This window comes from Piliocolobus tephrosceles, chromosome 21 (genome assembly GCF_002776525.5).
Source record: "Piliocolobus tephrosceles isolate RC106 chromosome 21, ASM277652v3, whole genome shotgun sequence".
Lineage (NCBI taxonomy): Eukaryota > Metazoa > Chordata > Mammalia > Primates > Cercopithecidae > Piliocolobus > Piliocolobus tephrosceles.
The window spans coordinates 48,890,944-48,914,109 of record NC_045454.1 but is presented as its reverse complement, the minus strand read 5'-3'; the positions used below and the strand labels follow the sequence as shown (position 1 = coordinate 48,914,109).

Here is a 23,166-nt window from a genome sequence, read left to right as displayed (position 1 = left end):
AAAAAAAAAAAAAAAAAAAAAAAAAATGTGCTCGTGGATACTTGGGAGGCTGAGGTGGGAGGCTCGATTAAGCCCAGGAGATTGAGGCTGCAGTGAGCTGTGACCTCACCACTGCACCCCAACCTGGATGACAGGGCAGTCTCTTTAAAAAAACAAACAAAACAAAAAAAAAAAAGAAGGGAAAGAGACACCAGGGGTGCATATCGACAGAGAAAAAGCCACAGGAGGACACTGTGAGGAGGTGGCCATCTGCAAGCCAAGGAGAGAGGCCTCACCAGAAACCACCCCCTGCTGGCACCTTGATCTCACACTTCTGGCCTCCAGAACAGGGAGAAAATAAATTTTGTTTAAGTCCTAGTCTGTGGTATTGTTAGGGCAGCCCCAGCCGACCAAGACAGATGGTGATGGTTAGAGAGGGGAGCAGTTAGAGGGAAGGCTGGTTAAGGACACGAGATACACAGGGGCCAGAACTAGAGGGGCTGATGGACAGGGGGACAGAACACATGCGCCATCATGTCACCTGCAGGAAAGCACAGTCAAAGCCAGCTCTCAGCAGTGTAGGGCTTTACAAACACCTAAAACAAGGCCTGGGAACAGCCAAGGGTAATACGTGTCTGGTGACTGTGACCAACACAGTGACCATGACTCAGGAAGGGAACACTTGGCCTGCCTCAAGTCATTGCTTGTGATCCCAGAAGCCACCTGCACATGCATGCACACACACGTGCATGCACACACTGCTGTTATATTCCACTAAGCACGCTTAACACGAGGACGTGGAGCATGGGGTTTGTCTCCAATGGGGCAGCCCGCATCTTCATGGGTCTCACACTCACTCGCAGGGGAGACCATGGCCTGGCAGAGTCTAGAATTTAAGGGAGGAAGGGAGGGACAGAAGGGTTTTTAAGATGGAGTCAGCCATGTGTGGCCAAATCTGGCCTGCCTGTTTTTGTACAGTGGCAAGCTAAGAATGGTTTTTATACTTTTAAATGGCTGGAAAAAGTTAAAGGGGTAATAATATTTCACGGCATGTGAAAAGTTACATGGAATTCACATTTCAGTGTCCAAAAAAGTAAAGTTTTATTGGCACACAGCCAAGCCCATCGGATGACGCATTGTCCATGGCTCATCTTGCAATACAATGGCAGGGTTCACTAATGTAACAGACATGGTGTGGCTCACAAAGCCGAAGATATTTACTATGTGGCCCTTTACAGAAAAGATCCGCTGACCTCTCTCTCAAAGCAACAATCATTTATGTCACTTGTGATTCTGCAGGCGGGGCTCAGCTGGGCAGCTCTCCTAGCCAGGCATGGCTCAGCTGGGTGGCTCTTCTAGCCAGGCATGGCTCAGCTGGGTGACTCTCCTGGCTGAGGAGGGGCTCAGCTGGGTGGCTATCCTGGCTGAGGCGGGGTTCAACTGGGTGGCAATCCTGGTGGAGGTGGGGCTCAGTTGGGTGGCTCTCCTGGCCAGCTGGGCGGCAATCCTGGTGGAGGTGGGCCTCAGCTGGGCGGCTCTCCTGACCATGGCTGGGCTTCTCTGCCCCTGGAGGGCAGCTACCTGTTGGATGGGGCACTGTGGTTCTTCTTCTCCTTGTATCTCCTCCTCCGGCAGGCCAGCCTTGGGTCCTTCACCATGCAGTGTCCCACAAGATGGAGCAGATGCAGGCAAGGTCTCTTAAGTTTGGGCTCAGGGCAGTCACAGCGTCACTTCCACTGCAGCCTGTCCAAGGCAGGGCACAAGGAAGCCCAGATGCAAGGGCCAGGGGAGCGGTCTCCACTTCTGGACTGGAAGAGTAGCAAGGACATGGTGGGAAGGGCATGGATATAAGGGGGCATGAAGGATGAGGGCATTTTGGCAACAATCTGCCACATCGTGGTTTCAGGAGCAGAGCCAGCAAAAACACAGCTCCTGGAAGAACACCCCACAGCATAACTCATACAGACACCAAAATCCAGGCAGCCCAGGGCAGTGGTTCTCAAAGAGGGTAGATTTTGCCCCCAGGAGACACTGAGTGATGTCTGAGGACATTCGTGGCTGTCACCATTTGGGGGAGCTCCTGGCATGGAGTGGGTGGAGGCCAGGGACGCTGCTAAGCACCCTGCAGTGCCAAGAATGACTCCACTGCAGAGAATAATCCAGCCCCAAATGTCAAAAGTGCTGCTGTTGGCCAGGTGCAGTGGCTCGCACCTGTAATCCCAGCACTTTGGGAGGATCACTTGAGCCCAGGAGTTGGAGACCAGCCTGGGCAATACAGTGAGACCCCATCTCTTAAAAACTGCTGTTGAGTAGCTCAGATCTGGGAAGGACAGGCTAGGGTCCCCGGGGCTGGGGACTAGGGATTAGAACCTAGCTCTGCAGATGGTCGGCAGCCAACACTGCTGCTTCTGCCAGGTCTCAGGTGAGACAGGGCAAGGCCCACAGCCCTCCCCAGGTTCCCAGGGTGGGTGGTCACGCTGACCCCCCTTGCCTTCTCACAATTTAGAGTCAGATGAAAACTGTGGCCTCTCGCCCTGCCTTGATTCCCTGAAAATGACAGAAACAGATGTGCCTGTAGTTACCTTACGTTTCCCAGACCCCGGGTTGAGAATCCCTGCTGTCACAGGTGGATCAAAAAGCATTTGTTGAGGTTAAATGGAAAATTTTAGGTTATATATATTTTGCCATCAAAAGAAAAAAAAAAAAAGACACTCTAGCACATGCTGCATGGATGAACCTTGAGGACATCACACTCCGTGAGAGAAGCCAGACACAAAAGGCCATACAGTATGTGATTCCATTTCTATAGAATGTCCAGGAGAGGCCAATCCACAGAGGCAGGAAGGGAATTTGTGGGTGCCAGACCCTGAAGGAGGGGGTGAAAGTAATGGTTAATGGAGATGGAATTTCCTTTTGGGCTGAGAATGTTCTGGAATTTGAGGTAATGGTCACACAATTATGTTAATATGCTAAAAACCAGGTTGGGTGCGGTGGCTCACGTCTGTTAATACCAGCACTTTGGGAGGCTGAGGCAGGAGGATCGCTTGAGCCCAGGAGCACAGTTCAAGACCAGCCTGGGCAACACAGTAAGCCCCCGCCTCTACAAAGTCTCTACAAACTACAAAAATTGGCCGGGCACAGTGGTGTGCACCTGTAGTCCCAGTTACTTGGGAGGTAGAGGTGGGAGGATTGTTTAAGCCCTGGAGTTTCAGGCTGCAGTGAGCTTTGATTGCACCACTCCAGCCTGGGCAACAGAGTGAGACCCTGTCTCAAAAAAACACACTGTGCCCTGAGGCACAGTAGCCCACACCTGTAATCCCAGCACTTTGGGAGGCCGAGGTGGGCGGATCACTTGAGGTCAGGGTTCAAGACCAGCCTGGCCAGCATGGTGAAACCCCATCCCTACTAAAAATACAAAAAAAATTAGCCAGGTGTGGTAGCAGGCTTGTGTAATTCCCAACTACTCCGGAGGCTGAGGTAGGAGAATTGCTTGAACCTACGAGGTGGAGGTTGCAGTGAGCTGAGATCGCACCACTGCACTCCAGGCTGGGTGACAGAATGAGACTCTGTCTTAAAAAAAAAAAAAGTCTTGTTCTTTCTAGCCTTTTCTAGCAACTACCACGTAACAGGCACTTCAAAACCATCTGCAGAGTCTGATTCAGAGATACCTGTGGTAGCTGAGACCAGTGATCACGTGAACACACCAACTCTGGAGCAAAACCTAAAGTTGATTATTCCAAAAATGGTCAGAGCTCAGATTCCTACATCCCAGAGAGAAACCACTCAGGGGCTGATATAGATGATACTAGACGGTTAGGGCAGGGGTCCTGATGTAGAGCCAGTGCCCGTAAACTCTGCAATAAACTCACAGGATAGGAAGCAGTCCTTTTAAATTCTTGCAGAGCAAAAGAGCTGGGCAGAAAACAAGAGCTCTGCTAAACTACGTCATGAAGAGGGTTTTTGTTTTTGTTTCTGTTTTCAGGGTCTCGCTCTGTCTCCCTGGCTGGAGTGCAGTGATGCAACCACAGCTCACTGCAGCCTCCAACTCCTGGGCTCAAGTGATCCACCTCAGCCTCCCAAGTAGCTGGGACGACAGGCGTGCACCGCCACACCCAGATGATTTTTCAATTTTTTGTAAAGTCAGGGCCTTGCTTTGTTGCTCAGGTTGGTCTTGAACTCCTGGCCTCAAGCAATCTTCCCACCTCAGCCTCCCAAAGTGCTGGGATTACAGGTGTGAGCCACTGCGCCTGGCTAATTTTTTAAATTTTTGGTAGAGATGGGGTCTCACTATGTTGTCCAGGCTGGTCTCGAACTCCCGGGCTCAAGCCATCCTCCTGCCTTGACCTCCCAAAGTGCTGGGATTACTGGCATAAGCGAATGTGCCGAGCCAAGATTTTCTTTTTTTAATGTGAATTTTTTACTTCTACTTGAAATCCCAACTTAGCATGAAAAATCATTTGCATTTTCAGAACAAAGGAGGCCATCTTCTGGCTAAGCTGGAAAAAAAAAAAGTCGTTATAGGCCTGAGGCACCATTTTAAACATGATGTTGCTTTTTCGGGTTGCACTATGAGGAATTGTGTGTGTACAAAATACCTCAACAGAAAGTGAAAGCAGCCCTGGGCGATCCGGGGGCAAATTCATTGAGTCACTGGATCAGTACTTCCTGGGTGCTTCTGGGGGCCGGCTGCTGTCACCGGCGCTGTCACAGCAGCGGGGAATAACCAGACCAAAGTCCTGTCCTCCAGGAGGGTGCTGCGCGATAGTCCACGGAGACACGGGGTAAGCAAAGTAACTCAACGCGATCTGATGGTTCTCATGCCGTTGGGAAGAATACGGCAGGGGGTGAGAGCAGGAGGTTGCACTTTCTCACGGGCTGGTCATGGCCAGCCTGGTGGGTGAGGAGGAGGGTGAAGACACAAAGCTGGGGAAACAGGGAAGTGCATTTGAGCAGAGGAAACTGCATGGGAAGGGCCTGAGGGTGGAATGCCCAGAACCTGGAATGGTCCAGAAGGCAGTGTGACTAGAGCGGAAGGAATGAAGGGAGACGGGGTCACAGAATAAAGGGGGTGGAACAGGGAGTAGAGGACACCATTATGGATATCACAGTCCATCGCAGGGCAGAGAATAAAGGGCGTGGAACAGGGGACAGGGGACACAGTGATGGATGTCACAGGCCATCGCAGGGGCTCCGGCTTGTCCTAAGCCCACGGGGGTTTCCAACGGAGGAGGGACACGGGCTATGTTGTGATGGCCCTCTTTGGCGCTGTGCGCGGATGGAAATGGGGGTGAGAGCAGAAGGAATCGTGCAGGTCCAAATACAGACGAGGCAGGCTGGCGCGCGGTGGAGGCGGTGCGCGTGCAGGGGCGTGCGCTCAAGGTCAGAAGGAGAGGAGACCGGGCTGGCTCCCCAGTTTGGGATCCGCACGAAGGACTGCAGGCGGCCCTGCCTGCCGTGGGGAAGTCAGCAGCATGAAGGGGTTTTGGAGAAGCGCGCAGGCGCTTGGACTTGGATATGATCCATCTTTGAGATGCCAGTCAGACATCCACAGAGCGTGCTGCACCGGCCGCTTTATGCAGGGGCCAAGACTAGAGCTCCAGGGAGAGGCCTGAGCTGGAGTCAGAAACTCGGTGTCATCGATAGATAATATTTTTTAAAGATTGAGATAAGTCCACACTGTAACATCCCCGCTTTAAAGTGCACCATTCGGTGGCATCTAGCACGTTTACAAGGCTGTGCAAACATCCCCTCTACCTAATTTCAGAACGTTTCCACCACCCCAAAAAGAAACCCGTCCACTTCAGCATTCTCTCCATCCCTCCCCAGCCCCCAGAACCACTAATCCATGTCCTGTCTCTGTGGATTTGCCTGTTACGGAAATTTCATAGGAAAGAATCATGCACTATACAGCCTTTTGTTTTATTTATATTTTAGAGGCAGGGTCTTGCATCTCAGGACATCTGTGTGGCTGCAACAGAAGACCCCAGCCTGGGTGATGTACAGAAAGCAGTATTTCATTTTCTCATAGTTCCACAGGCTGGGAAGTCCAAGATCAAGGCGCTGGCGCCTGGTGTCTGGTGAGGGCCTTCCTCCTGCATCCTCACACGACAAAAGAGCAAGTGAACCAGCCAGCCTCCCCCGGCCCTGCGTGATGCCCCTTCCTGAGGGCCCAGATCCCATTCACAAGGAGCCCTCATGACCTAACCACATCTCTTTTTTCAGGTAGCGTTTTGCTCTGTCTCCCAGGCTGGAATGCAGTGGCATGATCATAGCTCAGTGCAGCCTTGACCTCCTGGGCTCAAGCGATCCTCCTGCCTTGGCCTCCCAAAGCGCTGGGATTACAGGTGTGAGCCACTGGTCCAGCCCCAAGCACGCCTCTTAATGGCCACATTTCTTAATACTATCATGTGGGTAACACCTGAATTTTGGAAGGGACACAAACCACAGGTACCAGGTGACCAGAGACCACCCCTGTAGCCTGATGTCCCCTGGTATGAGCTAGCTAATCCCCAGGTGTGCCCTGCCCCACCATGCCTGGAAACTCCAATAAAGGCCATGGCCTCAGCCTGCCCTTGCTCCTGCTCCTGCCTTACCCGTGTTCCCCCTGTGTGGTGTGGCGAGCCCCTTCTCCCTCAGCAAGCATCAGTGATAAATTCCTCTTTCAACAGCACGGGCCTCCTGTGTCACCACTTAGTCACTCCATAAATGACAACCCCATGGTTACCAAATGAGCCATTCTCCAAGAACAAGAAGGTGAAGGAGAGAGGTTGAGGGTGTGAGGGATCATGGGTGGGGACTGGGAGGGCACCCATAAAAACTGGTGCCGACTGGCCGGCTTCCAGACCTGGCTCTGCCCACTACGGGACTCTGACTCCCTTATTCTTTCTTAGACTCAGTTTACTCACCTGTAAAATGGGAACACCTAATTTGCTCGGGGGGTGGTGTGATGATTAAACAAGTACTCATAGGCTACAGGGCCCACCATGTGGCAGGAGCTTAGGATGTAGCCCAGGGTGGCCAGAGTTTCCTTTTTTTTTTTTTTTTTTTGGAGACGGAGTCTTGCTCTGTCACCCAGGCTGGAGTGCAACGGCACCATCTCAGTTCACTGCAACCTCCACACCTCTCTGGTTCAAGAGATTCTCCTGCCTCAGCCTCCCTAGTAGCTGGGACTACAGGCACCTGCTACCACACCCAGTTAATTTTGTATTTTTAGTGGAGCATCACCACGTTGGTCAGGCTGGGTCAAACTCCTCACCTCAGGTGATCTGTCCACCTCGGCCTTCCAAAGTGCTGGGATTACAGGCGGGAGTCACTGTGCCTGGCCCCAGAGTTTCCAATTTTAAGTGATGCTAGGAACCAGAGGTGTTTTTGAAACTTCCTCCTTTTTTTTTTTTTTTTTCTTTTTTAAGATGGAGTCTCACTCTATTGCCCAGGCTGGAGTGCAGTGGCATGATCTTGACTCACTGCAACCTCTGCCTCCTGGGCTCAAGTGATTCTCCTGCCCCAGCCTCCCAAGTAGCTGGGACTATAGGTGCACCCCACCATGCCCAGCCGAATCTCCCACTTTTAAATGCTGGCAACTAATTCAAATAAAGCAAGCAGAAAGCTGACTGCACAGGGGTGAGAACCAAACATGGTCTGCAGGCTGTCAATTTTCAAAGTCTGACCCAGACTGAGGAGGTGAGAGTGAGAGTTGAGAAACAGGTATAAAAAGTCACAACTTTGGGAGGCCGAGACGGGCGGATCATGAGGTCAGGAGATCGAGACCATCCTGGCTAACACAGTGAAACCCCGTCTCTACTAAAAAAATACAAAAATCTAGCCGGGCGAGGTGGCGGGCGCCTGTAGTCCCAGCTATTCGGGAGGCTGAGGCAGGAGAATGGCGTAAACTTGGGAGGCGGAGTTTGCAGTGAGCTGAGATCCGGCCACTGCACTCCAGCCTGGGCGACAGAGCAAGACTCCGTCTCAAAAAAAAAAAAAGAAGTCACAAACTGGCCAGGCGCAGTGGCTCACACCTGTAATCCCAGCACTTTGGGAGGCCAAGGCAGGAGGATCATTGGAGATCAGTTCAAGACCAGCCTGGCCAACATGGCATATACAAAAAAAAAAAAAAGCCAGGCATGGTGGTGCATGCCTGTAATCCCAGCTACTCAGGAGGTTGAGGTACGAGAATCGCTTGAACCCGGGAGGCAGAGGTTGCAGTGAGCCGAGATTGCGCCACTGCACTCCAGCCTGGGCAACGGAGTGAGACCCTTTCTCAAAAAAAAAAAAAAAGTCATGAATTTATTCTCAGTAAAGTCTGCCCCTACCCCATGAGCCCAGGCTGTCTGCTGCTGCTGCTGCTGTTCGGAGTCACCTTTTCCTGGAAGGAAGTGTGCCACTGTACCACACCAGAAATGGCTGCTGTCTCCATGACAACAAGCTGGTGCTGCCTGCCTGGGAGGGGAGAACAGCGCGGGCGGGAAACGGGGAGCCTGGGCTAACATGGGCTTACAAACTGTGGTGACAAATGTCTACAAGTCCTGCCTGGCACTCCCACGTTCAGGCCTCAGGCTAATGTCTTTTGATGGCTTTCTGGTCAGAGAGTTTTTTTTGGAAAGTCAAGCTTTTTCAGGTGCAGCCTTCTGTTTTTTTTTTTTTTTTTTGAGACGGAGTCTCGCTCTGTCCCCCAGGCTGGAGTGCAGTGGCGCAATCTGGGCTCACTGCAAGCTCCGCCTCCCAGGTTCACGCCATTCTCCTGCCTCAGCCTCCCGAGTAGCTGGGACTGCAGGCGCCCACCACCTCGCCCGGCTAGTTTTTTGTATTTTTTTTTTTTTAGTAAAGACGGCATTTCACCGTGTTAGCCAGGATGGTCTCGATCTCCTGACCTCGTGATCCACCCGTCTCGGCCTCCCAAAGTGCTGGGATTACAGGCTTGAGCCACCGCGCCCGGCCTCAGGTGCATCTTTCTAAGCTGAATTTTGGTATGCAAAGCTGGCGAGCCCCACTGATCTCATTTTGTTCATGTGGCCACCAAGCTCAAGGGGACATAGAGGCCTAGGGGATGGAATGGACCCATCTGAGCCACCCACGTCCCCTGGCCCAGAGCTCTTTCCATGGGGCCATGCTCTCGCTTGCTCCGAAGGGACGGAGCAGGCTTGGGTGTGGTCCACACTTCAGACGGACACGGGTGGGATCTGCAGGTAGAGGCAGGTGGCAAAATGTCTTAGGGACAGCCAGGAAGATGGGTCATTCTCTGTTTGCGTATAATAATTTCTACTGAACACCGCATTGAATAATTCAATGGGAACACACACACACAAAACCCAAAAAACATTTCGAGTCGAAGGAAAAACTCAAGTGGAAATATAGATTTTCCTAGAATCACAGGCTGAGAAATGTCATCGTTCTTTCTTTCTAAAAACAAGGACTTGGCCAGGCGCAGTGGCTCACACCTATAATCCCAGTGCTCTGGGAGGCCAAGGCAGACGGATCACCTGAGGTCAGGAGTTCAAGACCAGCCTGCCCAACATGGTGAAACACTGTCTCTACTAAAAATACAAAAATCAGCCAGGCATGGTGGTGCACGCCTGTAATCCCAGCTACTCGGGAGGCTGAGGCTTCAGCCTCACTTGAACTCGGGAGGCGGAGGTTGCAGTGAGCTGAGATCGCACCACTGCACTCCAGCCTGGGCGACAGAGTGAGACTGCGTCTCAAAAAAAAAAAAAAAACCACATAATTAAAAACAAGGACTCTTTCTTCCCGAACACAGCTCATCACCTATTTCTCTATCACCCTCATGGCAGACGGAGATGAAGGCTGAGGCCACCCAGCTGGAAATGGAAATATCATAGGCCCTGTGATGGTTAATACTGAGTGTCAACTTGATTGGACTGAGGGATGCAAAGTATTGTCCTGGGTGTGTCTGTGAGGGGGCTGCCAATGGAGAGTCACATTTGAGTCAGTGGACACGGAGAACCAGCCCTGCCCTCACTCTGGGTGGCCACCATCTAATCAGCTGCCAGTGTGGCCAGGATAAAAGTAGGCAGAGGAACGTGGAAGGACTGGACTGGCTGAGTCTTCTGGCCTTCATCTTTCTCCCGTGCTGGGTGCTTCCTGCCCTCAAACATCAGACTCCAAGTTCCTCAGTTTTTGGACTCTTGGGTTTACACCAGCAGCTGGCCAGGGGCTCTCGGGCCTCCGGCCACAGACTGAAGGCTGCGCTGTCGACTTCCCGACTTTTGAGGTTTGGGGACTTGGACTGACTGGCGTCCTTGCTCCTCAGCCTGCAGACGGCCTAGCTGGGACTTTACCTTGTGACCGTGCGAGTCACTTCTCCTGGATAAGCTCCCTTTCATGGAGACCTCTATCCTGTGAGTCCTGTCCCTCTAGAGACCCTGACTCATCCAGCCACCGACTTCCGTGACCCTGGAGAACATCCGCACTCCAGCGTTCTGGCCTTGGCGCACCCAGGTGGAGGGCGCAGTGCCTCGGGCCAGAGAGACAACGTGCCCTGCCATGCCAGATGCTGGTGCGCCCAGTCAAGTCCTTCATCAAGGAGAGTATTTTCAAGTCTGTTTTATCGGCAGTAAGATGACGTTTCAATTGCTGTGTGTACACACAACACACACACACCCCCCCCAGAATTTCATTTTTTGGCACTTCTGTTCACAGGGGTTTTATATTCAAAATGCATCTTACACATTCATACCCATAACAGTCCTGATTTTGTAACCGGTTTTTTTCTTTCTCTTTTTTCTGACCATGAAACCCTTAGGTGCAGTCTCCACGTGAAATGCCCATTTCAGATCCAGAAACCCCCAAGATGTCCCAACGTATTAGAAAGGAGTTCTGTTAACTCAGTCCTTGGGAAGATACCAAAAGGACTTTTTTGCTTTTTGAGTCAGGGTCTTGCTCTGTCTCCCAGGCTGGAGTGCAGCAGCACAATCATAGTTCCCTGTGGCCTCAAACTCCTGGGTTCAAGTGACGCTCCCACCTCATCCTCCCAAGCAGCTGGAACTACAGGTGTGCACCACCATGCTCGGCTAATTTTTTTTTTTTTTTTTTAGAGATGGGGGTCTCACTATGTTGCTCAGGCTGGTCGCAAACTCCAGGGCTCAAGCGATCCTCCTGCCTCGGCCTCCCAAAGTGCTGGGATAATAGGCGTGAGCCACTGCACCCGGCCCAAAAGGATTTTATTATCCCAGGCTCACTTTCAAACCGTCTTCTTTTGAATGGAGTCAAGAAGCCAGCTCCAAACCAGGACCCGCCTGGTTCCTCAGGACGGAGCCACCATAGGGCGTCAGGTTCTTGAGGTGGGAACTGGATTCCAGAGCCTGGGTGTCGAGTTTCCCGAGCCTCGGGGGTGAGCCAGGCTGTGCAGCGGTGGGACTGATGGGCTTATCCTCTGCCCTGAGAAGGAACACGGTCCCATGTGGAGGTGGCTGCGTGGTGAGCCCCACCAGGCAGGTGCTTGAGAATACCATCTTGACGATACCACGCCGATCACGCTAGAGAAAGCATTAGCTGCGTGCCCTCCCAGAAGCAGCATCAGCTCACTATAGCAACACCTTTTTACTCTTGTGCACCAAACTGGCCCACATCTCAGGAACAAGGAGGGGTCATCTCCTGTTCCAGCCCTCTCCTGCTGCTTTAAGAAGCCGAACGGCCTGCAGAGCCCCGTCTGTGCTGGCTCATGAGCTGCTCATGTCAAGGGCAGGACAAGATGGCAAACCCCAGGTTATCATGAGCAACTACAGCCGGCCTCGAACCACCAACCTGGGCTCAACCAACGACTCAAAACAACAGACACCACCAGCTCTTTATACATCCACGGCCCAACAACACTTAAAACAATAGACACTCCTGGCTCTTTATACATTCACAGCCCAGCAACACTCAAAACAACAGACACCACTGACTCTTTATACATCCACGGCCCAACGACACTCAAAACAACAGACACCACCGACTCTTTATATATCCATGGCAAGGACCTGGGGACATTACAGGTCACTCTGCTCCCGAGGGACAGAGCTCACCACAGACTTCACCTCCTGCAGCAGGACTGGCCTTCCCAGATCCACAATGACATGGAATCAGAGCCATGCCGCCTCTCCACTCTCCACCAACCGCGACAAGTAAATGACTTGCCGTAGGTCCATTTAAAAAGGCAAATGGAACTTACCTTAGGGGAGAAAAACCTGCCCAAAGCAACATATCCACCAAAAAAAGAAGTGTCATTCCCCAAAATATTTACAAATTAACTTTCTAGCTAAAAGAAATCTGGCAACTTTAAAATTAAAGTTGAACAGAGCACGGTGGCTCACACCTGTAATCCCAGCACTTTGCGAGGCCGACGCGGGTGGACCACTTAAGCTCAGAAGTTTGAGACCAGCCTGGCCAATGGCAAAACCCTGTCTCTACAAAAAAGTCATTTAGCCTGGTGTAGTGGTGTGTACCTGAAATCCCAACTACTTAGGAGGCCCAGGAGGGAGGACTGCTTGAGGCCAGAAGGTTGAGGCTGCATGAAGTTATGATCGCACCACTGTGCTCCAGGCCTGGGTGACACAGTGAGACCCTACCTCAAAAAGTAACTGAAATAGGGCTGGGCACGGTGGCTCACGCCTGTAATCCCAGCACTTTGGGAGGCCGAGGCGGGCAGATCACCTGAGATCAGGGGGTTTGAGACCAGCCTGGCCAACATGGTGAAACCTTCTCTCTACTAAAAATACAAAACTTAATAAAAAATAAAAAATACAAAAATACAAAACTTAGCTGGGTGTGGTGGCGCACGCCTGCAGGCTCAGCTACTAGGGAGGCTGCTTGATTGCTCGAATTCGTGAGCCAAATGTTGCAGTGAGCTGAGACCGCACCCTTGCACTCCAGCCTGGGCAACAGAGTGAGACCCTGTCTAAATACTACTAATAATAAAATACAAAGAGAATGAACACAGGGTTTACACGTCCCCTTTCTAAGTGTTTTCCTTATTTTTCTAGGGCTGCCTATTTATCTGGATCAGGGCCTTTGTCCCATGACCCCCAGAACCCCAGGAAAGAACACCGATACTCATTACACTCACGTGAAAAGACTGTTTTCCAGGGCCATTCGAAAATGCTTTTAGGCCGGGCGCGGTGGCTCAAGCCTGTAATCCCAGCACTTTGGGAGGCCGAGACGGGCGGATCACGAGGTCAGGAGATTGAGACCATCCTGGCTATCACGGTGAAACCCCGTCTCTACTAAAAATACAAAAACTAGCTGGGCGAGGTGGCGGGCGCCTGTAGTCCCAGCTACTCGGGAGGCTGAGGCAGGAGAATGGCGTAGGAGGCGGAGCTTGCAGTGAGCTGAGATCCGGCCACTGCACTCCAGTCCGAGCAACAGAGCGAGACTCCGCCTCAAAAAAAAAAAAAAAAGAAAGAAAATGCTTTTAAATCTGATGTATTTGTTCTGATCATTCTAAATACACATGTTCGTAGACCCAGATGAGAGACAAATACAAAATAAAACTCTTAAAAATCCAGAAACAGAGAATATGTTTAGGGGAGAAAAAAGTCTCCTAGGAATTTACTTCTGCCCCAATGTGTATGAACTAACTTTTGGTTCTTTTTTTTATTTTGAGATGGAGTCTCACTCGGTTGCCCAGGCTGAAGGGCAATGGTGCAATCTCAGCTCAATGCAACCTCAGCCTCCCAGGTTCAAGCAATTCTCTTGCCTCAGCCTCCCAAGTAGCTGGGACTACAGGCACCCACCACCACACCCAGGTAATTTTTGTATTTTCAGTAGAGATGGGGTTGCACCATGTTGGCCAGGCTGGTCTGGAACTCTTGACCTCAGGAGATCTGCCTGCTTCAGCCTCCCCAAATGCTGGGATTACAAGTGTGAGCCACCACACCTGGCCTAACTTTTGGTTCTAAAACAAGATGAAAAAACAAAATCCACACTTCAAAAATATTCAATCTACCTAATTCCTTGTATAGGAGCTCAGACCCCAAGTCCTGTTATTTGAAAAGGTTTCCTGAAAATATACTTCAATCCAAGTTTTTACCTGCAGCCAGCACTGCCTCTCAGATTCTCTTCTAAGGAGTTCAGGATCTAATTCAGATTCTCTTCTGAGGAGTTCAGCATCTAATTCGTATCTCAGCCTGGCTGAGAAGGGCTTGAAAAAGACCACAGCGGCATGGGAAGGGGCAAGTCCCCCTCACTCCTGCAGGGTCGTGTGCCCTGGAAAGAACGGGTGCAGCGGAGGCGCAGTGACTTATTAGGATGTGCAGACAGCTTGAGGGGTCCACGGTCTCACTTTCCTGGGGCTTTCTGGACCTAGTGGTAGGAGTCCATTCAGGGGCATGCGCCCTGGACCCCATGGTGGCGACGTCGGATTCTCCAGGGCAGCCTGTGCTCCTTGGACCTAAGCTCAAAGGGACAGGGCTGGCCTTGGCGGGTGGGGTTTCCACTGGAAGGACCTGGAGGCCCGCAGGAGGGTGAACGTGGCGTCTGGGCTGGGTATGACCAGGTCGGCTTCTTTCTGAAGCCAGTCGCAGCCACACCTGGCAGACAGGGGCTCCCATCGGGGGTATTAGCAGGTTCTGTCACTGGCACTGGGCTGCCAAGCTGCTCCCACGGTCAGCATGGGCTCCGGGTCTTTCTCAAGCTACCTGTCGCCCGGGAGACATTTCTGAGAGATATGGGTCAGGTCACCATTACTTTCCCAGTGACACGGCGCCATGTGCTATCTCAATGTCCCCACTGCGGGGAGGGGCTCTTTTTTTTAATTGTTTTTTTAGATAGGGTGTCGCACTGTCGCCCAGGCTGGAGTGCAGTGGTGTGATCATAGCTCAATGCAGCCTCAACTTCCTGGCCTCAAGCAATCCTCCCTCCTTGGCCTCCCAAAGTGCTGGGACTACAGGTGTGCGCTGCCACGCCTGGCCATGTCTTTTTTAATGTTTGAAGGATGTAGCCCTAAACTACTATCTGACCAGGCCTGAACTATCAGGGCAGGGTGCAGGTGACAGCGTAAAGGATGGCAATAACACAGTCTCTACCACAGGTGCGACTGCTAAGCTGACGTGGTCAGAGTTGGGTTGGACACCATGGCTGCCTCTCTATGCTCTGGCAGCCCTGACTGTGAGTGAGGCACTGGCCTGGGCTGATTCCTAGCCAGGGCGACCACTGGGACTCCACGTCAGTCCAGTGACTTCCCCCAAGCCTCACTTTCCTCATCAGCAAAATGGGCTTCACAACACCGATCCCAAGGATCACGTGAGGGCTCAGTCAGTATCAGGTGCCCGGGACTTACCTCACACAGAGCATCACTAACCAGCAGCGAGCATCCTGCCCATGACTAATAGAGTGTGATGGCGTTCCAACCCTGCCTCCCACTTCCTGAAACTCTCCAGGGGAAGGAGTTCAGCTTATAATGTATGCTAATAGTGTCAGAATTCAATTGCAGGGAGGAAGTGCCTGTAAACCCAGCACTTTAGGAGGGAGAGGCGGGAGGTCCCTTCAGGCCGGTTCAAGACCAGCCTGGGCAAAATAGCAAGATCCTATCCCTACAAAAATAAAAATCGCCAGGCATGGTGGTGTGCACCTGTAGTCCCAGCCACTCCAGGAAGCTGAGGTGGGAAAACCGCCTGAGCCCAGGAGTTACAGGCTGGAGTGAGCCGAGCCTGTGCTACTGCACTCCAGCCTGGGCAACAGAGTGAGACCCTGTCTCACAAACAAACCGACAAACAGACAGACAGAGATTCTCTGGACAGGACATCAAGAATTACACCAAAAGCCGGTAGTCCTCTAACTTAGATTTAACAAGAATGCAAAGGCACAGTTAGCCGACTGCGTAATACTGGTGGAACTATGACAAAACTGCTAAACGAAGAGAAAGGTAACGGCAGAGGCCTCCGGCCGTCGCTTCCCACCACTCTGCATTTCTAACACGCCGCTTTGAGCTCTCAATGCTTCATGACCAGTGTGACTTAAACATGTACAGACCCTGTTGGAGCTCCTCAGCTATTCTCAGCTAAAAAACTGTGCTCGGTGCTAATTATTTTTTTTCTTTTTCTTTCTTTTTTTTTTTTTTTTAGACAGAGTCTCCCACTCTGTCACCCAGGCTGGAGTACAGTGGTGCAATCTTGGCTCAGTGTGACCTCCGCCTCCCAGGTTCAAGCGATTCTGCTGCCTCAGCCTCCCGAGTAGCTGGGATTACAGGCGTGCGACAACATGCCTGGCTAATTTTCGTATTTTTAAGAGAGATAGGGTTTCACCATGTTGGCCAGGCTGGTCTCGAACGCCTGACCTCAAGCAATCCGCTTGCCTCAGCCTCCCAAAGTGCTGGGTTTACAGTCATGAGTCACCACGCCCGGCCAAAACTTATATACTTTAAAAGCAGCCAATGTTTCCAAACAAAAGTCATTTCAGGCAAGAAAGAATGTCTAGTTAACCTAAAGTCATTCAAATAATGCATATTATCTTGTTTCAAGGTTGTATGAGACTGAAATGTATTTTGCTATGATTCCAGTGTTATTTTGAGTTTTAGTTCATAGCTTACTCTTTTCTTAAGGAAGAACACATTCTCCCTGGAGCAATGCTAAGGAGGGACTAACTCAACAACTCAACACGGGGTTCACACCCTTGGTTATGTGTATACTGGATCACCTAAGCCATCAGAACACAGAACGTAGTGCACTAAAACGCTAAAATGTACAAGCACATTAATTCAAATCAATGCCAGAAGCGGCTACTGAAGTTTAGCAATTACCTATTTGAACAACATAAACATTCGATTTCTCCTGTGGAAGGCAATTTTAATAGCAAGCATAATATTCAAGTGATTTTCCATGTCTGATAGAAGAATGCGATGGGGAAAGAAAGAAGAGAAAGAGAAAAGAAGGAAGAGCTAGTAGGCAGAGGGGTGGAGTGTGTCCAGAAGTTTCTACCAGCCTGGAGTGCTAGCTGAGTCAAGCCGCTTTAACTGAGCACCGGCCAGCAAAACACCACTGAGGATGAAGGAAGCAAAAGAGAAGATCAAATAAAAATTAAACGCTCCGTTCTGGGAAATCAGCAGGCCATACATTCTTTCCCTAATAGGAAATCCATTACTAGCCAAGTACTCCATGGGAGAAACCACTCCAAGCGCAGGAAACAGGTGCACTCCTCATTCCCACAGCCCTGGTTTCCAAGCCCTGAGTGGTTTCTCTTTGTGATTCCACTGGAAAGGGCACAGCAATATCACAGCCACTGGTGGAAGGATCGGCACTGCCGCTGCACCGCGGGAGGCTGAAACACCAGCCTGGATCTCTCTTCCACGTGCTGAAATGGAGTAGGAACACGGCAGGGGAGCAGAGCCCGGAGCTCAGCAGAGGCCCCTCTATGAGGTGCCCAAGGGGTGGTTTGTATCTGTGGGGGCTCAGCAGGGGCTGTGACCCACAAGGTTATAGCAAGCTAGCAGCTGGAAACCGACACAAGGGTGACACACGGAAATTACCAACTGTTGCCAGGGGATCTGCTCCCTCCAGAGATGCCAGCCCTGGCTTTCAGACTGGGACTCCGGTCTTGGGGACAGACGTAAGGGCTGAAGATAGCAGAGGTGCTCCGAGGAGCAGGACTGGGAGAAGAGTGTAGAGTGTGTGTTTGTATATTCAGGGTACAAACTTACCCTGTGTCCCTACTCACTGAGCTCTCCTGCCCCTGGCCAGTTCCCAGTGTGTCCCCATCCCCTGCCATCTCTCCTCCAGGATCCTCTCTCTCTCTCCCCTCCCAAACGACTAGAATTTAAGACCTAGAAAAGGATCTTAAATACCCAAACACTCAGGGCCCTTTCTCCGGCCTCACTGTCCCAGCGGGGTCCCAGTTCCCTGGAAACCCAGGTGCCCACTCTCTTATTTGACCTCAGGACCTTCTCCCACATCATACTGGCTTCCCGCCAAGTCTCTGTCCCCCTTCCCCAATCAGGCCTCAGTTCCCCACACCAACCTCTGTTTCTGCCCCTGCCTGGGGTACCCTCCCAGGTCTCTGCCTTCTCTCCTACCCCCATCATCAGGGTCAGTGACCCCTACACTCGAATGTGGCTGCCCCCTGCCCAGCCGGAAAGCCTCCCAGGTCTCTGCCTTCTCCTCCTCCAGCAATCGGGGGTTAACACCCCTCTGCCCTTCCCCTCCTCCTGCCCAGCCGGACACCCTCCCAGGTCTGTATTCTCTTTCCCTACCAGCAATCAGGGGTCAGCTCCGCTCTAGCCCTCCCTTGTTCAGTCAGGCACCCTCCCAGGTTTGTCTTCTCTCTTACCCCCATCAGCGGCCAGTTCACCCTCGACTGTGGCTTCCTCCTGCCCAGCTGGGAACACTCGCTGATCTGTTTTCTCCTCCCCTACCAACAATCGGGGGTCAGCTCCCCCCTATCCATCCCCCTGCCCCGCCAGGCACCCTCTCAGGTCTGTGTCTTCTCCTACCCCGGCAACCGGGGGTCAATGCTCCTCTGCCCTTCCCCTCCTCCTGCCCAGCCAGACACCCTCCTAGGTCTGTGTCTTCTCTTCCCCTACCAGCAATCAGGGCTCAGCTAACCTCTGGCCCTCCTTCTGGCCCGGCCAGGCACAATCCCAGGTCTCTGTCTTCTCTTCTCCTACCAGCAATCAGGGGTCAGCTCCTCTCTGCCCATCCCCACCCCCTCCCCAGCCAGGCACCTCCCAGGTCTCCTCTCTGCATTGGGTCAGTTCCCGTTCCCTCTCCCTCCACCACTCTGTCCCTCCCCCTCCCCGGCCAGGCACCCTCCCGGGTCTGTTCCCTCTCGCTGCCCTCCTCGGGGCGTCCCCATCAGGGGTTGACCGCCCCCACCCCGCAGAGGCCCAGGCCCCCTCCCACTTCAGAAGCCCCCTCCCGCTCCCGCCGATAGACACCGTCGGCTGCAGAGACGCCTCAGCCAGAGCCCCAGAGCCCGCGTCCCGCCCGGTGCCGAACCTGAGGCAGCCCCGCCGGCTCCTCCCGGCGCCGCGGCTCTCCGCAGGCCGGGGATCCAGGTTGGGGCTGGGGATGGGGCCTGGCCCGGACCAGGTGCGCGGGGCGGGAGGAGGGGCAGGCGGGGTCCTGGCCAGGCTGCAGGAGCCGGGACTAGCAGGGGCCGGCGCGGCGGGGCTGTTACCTGTACTGCAGGTCGCTGCCCTGCGCGAAGCCGAAATAGTGGCTTGCCGCCATCTTGGCGTCTTCCCCGAGCCCGGCGTGCCCCCTGACGTCACGGGCCCCGCCCCTGAGCCGCGTGCCCCTCGCGCCCAGCCACGCGCCCCAAGCCCCGCCCCCTGCGCGAAGCCCGCATCTTCTCGCTTCCTTCTCTTGGGCTGGGGAGACACCGCCTCGTTACCGGCCCAGCCCCGAGGCCCCGCCTCCTATACAGAGCCCCGCCCTCCTCTTTACCGAAATGTGGAGGTCTCTGCTCAAGCCCCGTCCACGCTAGAAGCCTTGCTTCTTTCTTGGAGCCCCACATTCCCTTTAACCACTCACATATGGAGGTATCTGATCAAGTCCTGCCCATGCTACAAGTCCCGCCTCTTACTCAGAGCCCTGCCTTCCGTTTACTCACTCATATGTGGTCTCTGCTCAACCCCCACCCATGCCACAAGCCCCGCCTTTTCTTGGAACTCCGCCTTCCCTTTAACCACTCAGATGTGGAGGTCTCTGCTTAAGCCCCACCCACGCCACAAGCCCCACCGCCACAGCCAGCTAGTTTTTTAATTTTTTGCATCTAGCCTCAGAATGATTCCTCAGGAGGTCCCATGGTCTGCCTCCTGTGTTCACAACCTGATATAAATAAATGATAGGCTAGGCACAGTGGCTCACATCTGTAATCCCAACATTTTGAGAGGCTGAAGCAGGAGGATCTTGCATTAGGAGTTTGAGACTAGCCTGAGCAACATAGCAAGACCCCGTCTTTACAATTTTTTTTTTTTTTTAATTAGCTGGACATGATGGTACATGCCTGTGGTCCCAGCTATTCAGGAGGCTAAGGTAGGAGGATCACTTGAGCCTGGGTGGTCAAGGCTGCAGTGAGCTGTGATTGTACCACTGCACTCCAGAGTGAGACCTGGAGGTTCTGGAGGTTGGAGGTCCTGGAGGCTTTCTTGTTTGTTTGTTTGTTTGTTTTGTTTTGTTTTGAGATGGAATCTTGCTCTGTCGCCCAGGCTGGAGTGCAATAGCACAATCTCAGCTCACTGCAACCTCCGCCTCCAGGCTTTGGCGATCCACCGACCTCAGCCTCCCAAGTAGCTGGGATTATAAGCGCACGCCAGCACACCCGGCTAATTTTTGCATTTTTAGTAGAGACGGGGTTTCACCATGTTGGCCAAGCTGGTGTCAAACTCCTGAGCTCAGGTGATCCACCCGCCTCCGTCTCCCAAAGTGCTGAGATTATAGGCGTGAGCCACCGCGCCCGGCCCAGTCTATGGTATTTTGTTGTACCACCCTGAACAGACTAAGATGCCCACTTTGAACACTAGACTCCAAAAAGCATCATAGAAGTCGTGGGCTTCTGTTAGATGGGCGTGGTGGCAGGTGCCTCAGGAAGTTGAGGCGGGAGGATCACTTGAACCCAGGAGGCAGATGTTGCAGTGAGCCAAGATCACACCACTGCCTGGGTGACAGAGCCAGACGCCCTGCCTCCAAAAACAAAAACAAAAAACAAAAAACAAAAAAAAACATAAAAGGGGTCGGGCGCATGCCTGTAATCCCAGCACTTTGGGAGGCTGAGGCGGGCGGATCATCTGAGGTCACGAGTTCAAGACCAGCCTGGTCAGCATGGTGAAACCCTGTCTCTATTAAAAAATACAAAAATTAGCCAGGTGAGGTGGTGGGTGACTGTAGTTCCAGCTACTCAAGAGGCCAAGGCAGGAGAATTGCTTGAACCTGGAAGGCAGATGTTGCAGTGAGCTGAGATAGCGCCATTGCACTCCAGCCCAGGTGAGAGAGTGAGACTCAGTCTCAAAACAAAACAACAAACAAAAAGGAAGTCTTGGGTCTTGAGCATCTATGAACTTTTGCTTTGCCGAAGTCTTTCAAATCAGTTGGCTTTTTGACAGTGGAGTATTAGAGAGCATTAAAGTAAGAAGTGCATTCAGCAGGTACAGGGCTACTAATTCTTGGACAGGCTCCATGGAGAGCCCAGGGTGCTGCGGGAAGCCACATTTGGTGATTTAGCTGATGGCACTCTTCCATCTGTATTTCCATGACCATGTGTGGCCACCAGGAATGGTCTGGTGGGTCTGGCCAATGCAGCTCCCCCTGCCATGCCCTGGCTAAAGTTCAACAAGGTAATTAATTGCACATGGCCTCTCTCCAAGTCCCTGCCATTCTAATTAGGTAACAAAGGCTGCATCTCTTTACAAAGGATCTGTTGTCGTGTTTTCTCTGGCTTGCATTTTTTCTATTATTTACTACAAGGATTGTGCTAAATGCTTTCCATGCAAAATGTAATCTAATTCCCACAATAGCCTTCAGAAGGCCATGGCTCATGCCTGTAATCCCAGCACTTTGGGAGGCCGAGGTCGGGAGTTCGAGACCAGCCTGGCTAACATGGTGAAGCCCCATTTCTACTAAAAATACAACAAAATTAGCCAGGCGTGGTGGTGGGTGCCTATAATCCCAGGTACTCAGGAGGCTGAGGCAGGAGAACTGCTTCAACCCAGAGGGCGGAGGTTGCAGTGAGCTGAGATCACTCCAGCCTGGGTGGAAGAGTGAAACTCTGTCTCAAAAAACAAAAAAACAAACAAAACAAACAAACAAAAAAACAGCCTTCAGAAGTAGAAACAGACCAGGCATAGTGGCTCACAGCAGTAACCCCAGCTACTTCGGAGGCCAAGGCAGGAGGATCACGTGAGCCCAGGAGTTTGAGACGAGTCTAAGCAACATAGGGAGACCCCATCTCTACAAAAAATACAAAAATTAGCCAGGCATGGTGGCATGTGCCTGTAGTCCCAGCCACTTAGGAGGCTGAGGTGGGAGGATCGCTTGAGCCCAGGAGGCCAAGGTTGCAGTGAGCCATGTGTACCACTGAACTCCAGTCTGGGTGACAGAGCAAAACCCAGTTTAAAAGAAAAAAAAAAAGAAAAGAAAAGAAAAGAAGAAAGAAGGTAGACCCAGTCAATTCTCATTAATTCTGTTCTCTAAAGTCACCACCAACACCAAGTTCACTAATACTGACCACTGCACTCTAGCTTGGATGACAGAGCAAGATTCTGCCTCAAAAAAAACAAAAACAAACAAAGAATACATTACCTCACTTTATATGTGTTTCTATTTAAAGATTATTTATTTATTTATTTAGAGATGCAGTCTTTCTTTGTTGCCAGGCTGGAGTGCAGTGGCGCGATCTCAGCTCACTGCAACCTCTGCCTACCGGGTTCAAGCGATTTTCCTGCCTCGATTTCCCGAGTAGCTGGGACTACAGGCGCCCCCCCACCACACCCAGCTAATTTTTTTGTATTTTTAGTAGAGACTGGGTTTCACCATGTTGGCCAGGATGGTCTCGATCTCTTAACCTTGTGATCTGCTCGACTCGGCCTCCCAAAGTGCTGAGATTAAATTGAATCTCATTATTGAATTACATTGATTAAATTGAATCATATTATTGAATATGTGGGATATGATGAGGTTTCTCTTCAAAGAGCCTGATGAATCCTTTATTCTTTAATTCATAGTACCCCCCACATACACCCCTTTTTCATTTTTCTCTTTTTTTCTTTCTGCCTTTGTTACATGCCCAGACACGCCACAGTACCAGACTTATCAGTACCAGCTCACATTCCTTGGCTTATTTGAAAAAAACATGAACTCTCTAGCTCATTGCAGACGCCCCTTCCCCTTTTCCCCCCTCTCCCTTACGTGCCCACCTTAGCTAAAGAAAGTTCAGGCTGGGTGTCGTGGCTTACGCCTGTAATCCCAGTACTTTGGGAGGCCGAGGCAGGCGGATCACCTGAGGTCAGGAGGTCAAGATCAGCCTGACCAACATCTCTACTAAAAATACAAAATTAGCCGGGTGTGGTGGTGGGCACCTATAATCCCAGTTACTTGGGAGGCTGAGGCAGGAGAATCACTTGAACCCGGGAGGCGGAGATTGTGGTAAGCCGAGATCGCACCATTGCACTCTAACCTGGGCAACAAGAGCGAAACTCCATCTCAAAAAAAAAAAAGAAAGAGAGAGAGAGACAGAAAGAAAGAAAGAAAAAGAAAGAGAGAGAGA

General features: G+C 51.9%; 1 protein-coding gene across 1 annotated transcript in view; it reads right to left on the bottom strand.

The window, feature by feature from the left end:
- ZFR2 (zinc finger RNA binding protein 2) overlaps positions 1-19,152 on the bottom strand; it is a 72,933-nt gene extending 53,781 nt beyond the window's left edge. Inside the window, exon 1 of the mRNA XM_026455610.2 lies at positions 19,081-19,152. Coding sequence (XP_026311395.1) covers positions 19,081-19,133 — 53 coding nt within the window. The 5' untranslated portion in view covers positions 19,134-19,152. The remainder of the gene's footprint in view (positions 1-19,080) is intronic.
- Positions 19,153-23,166: the final 4,014 nt, after the last annotated feature.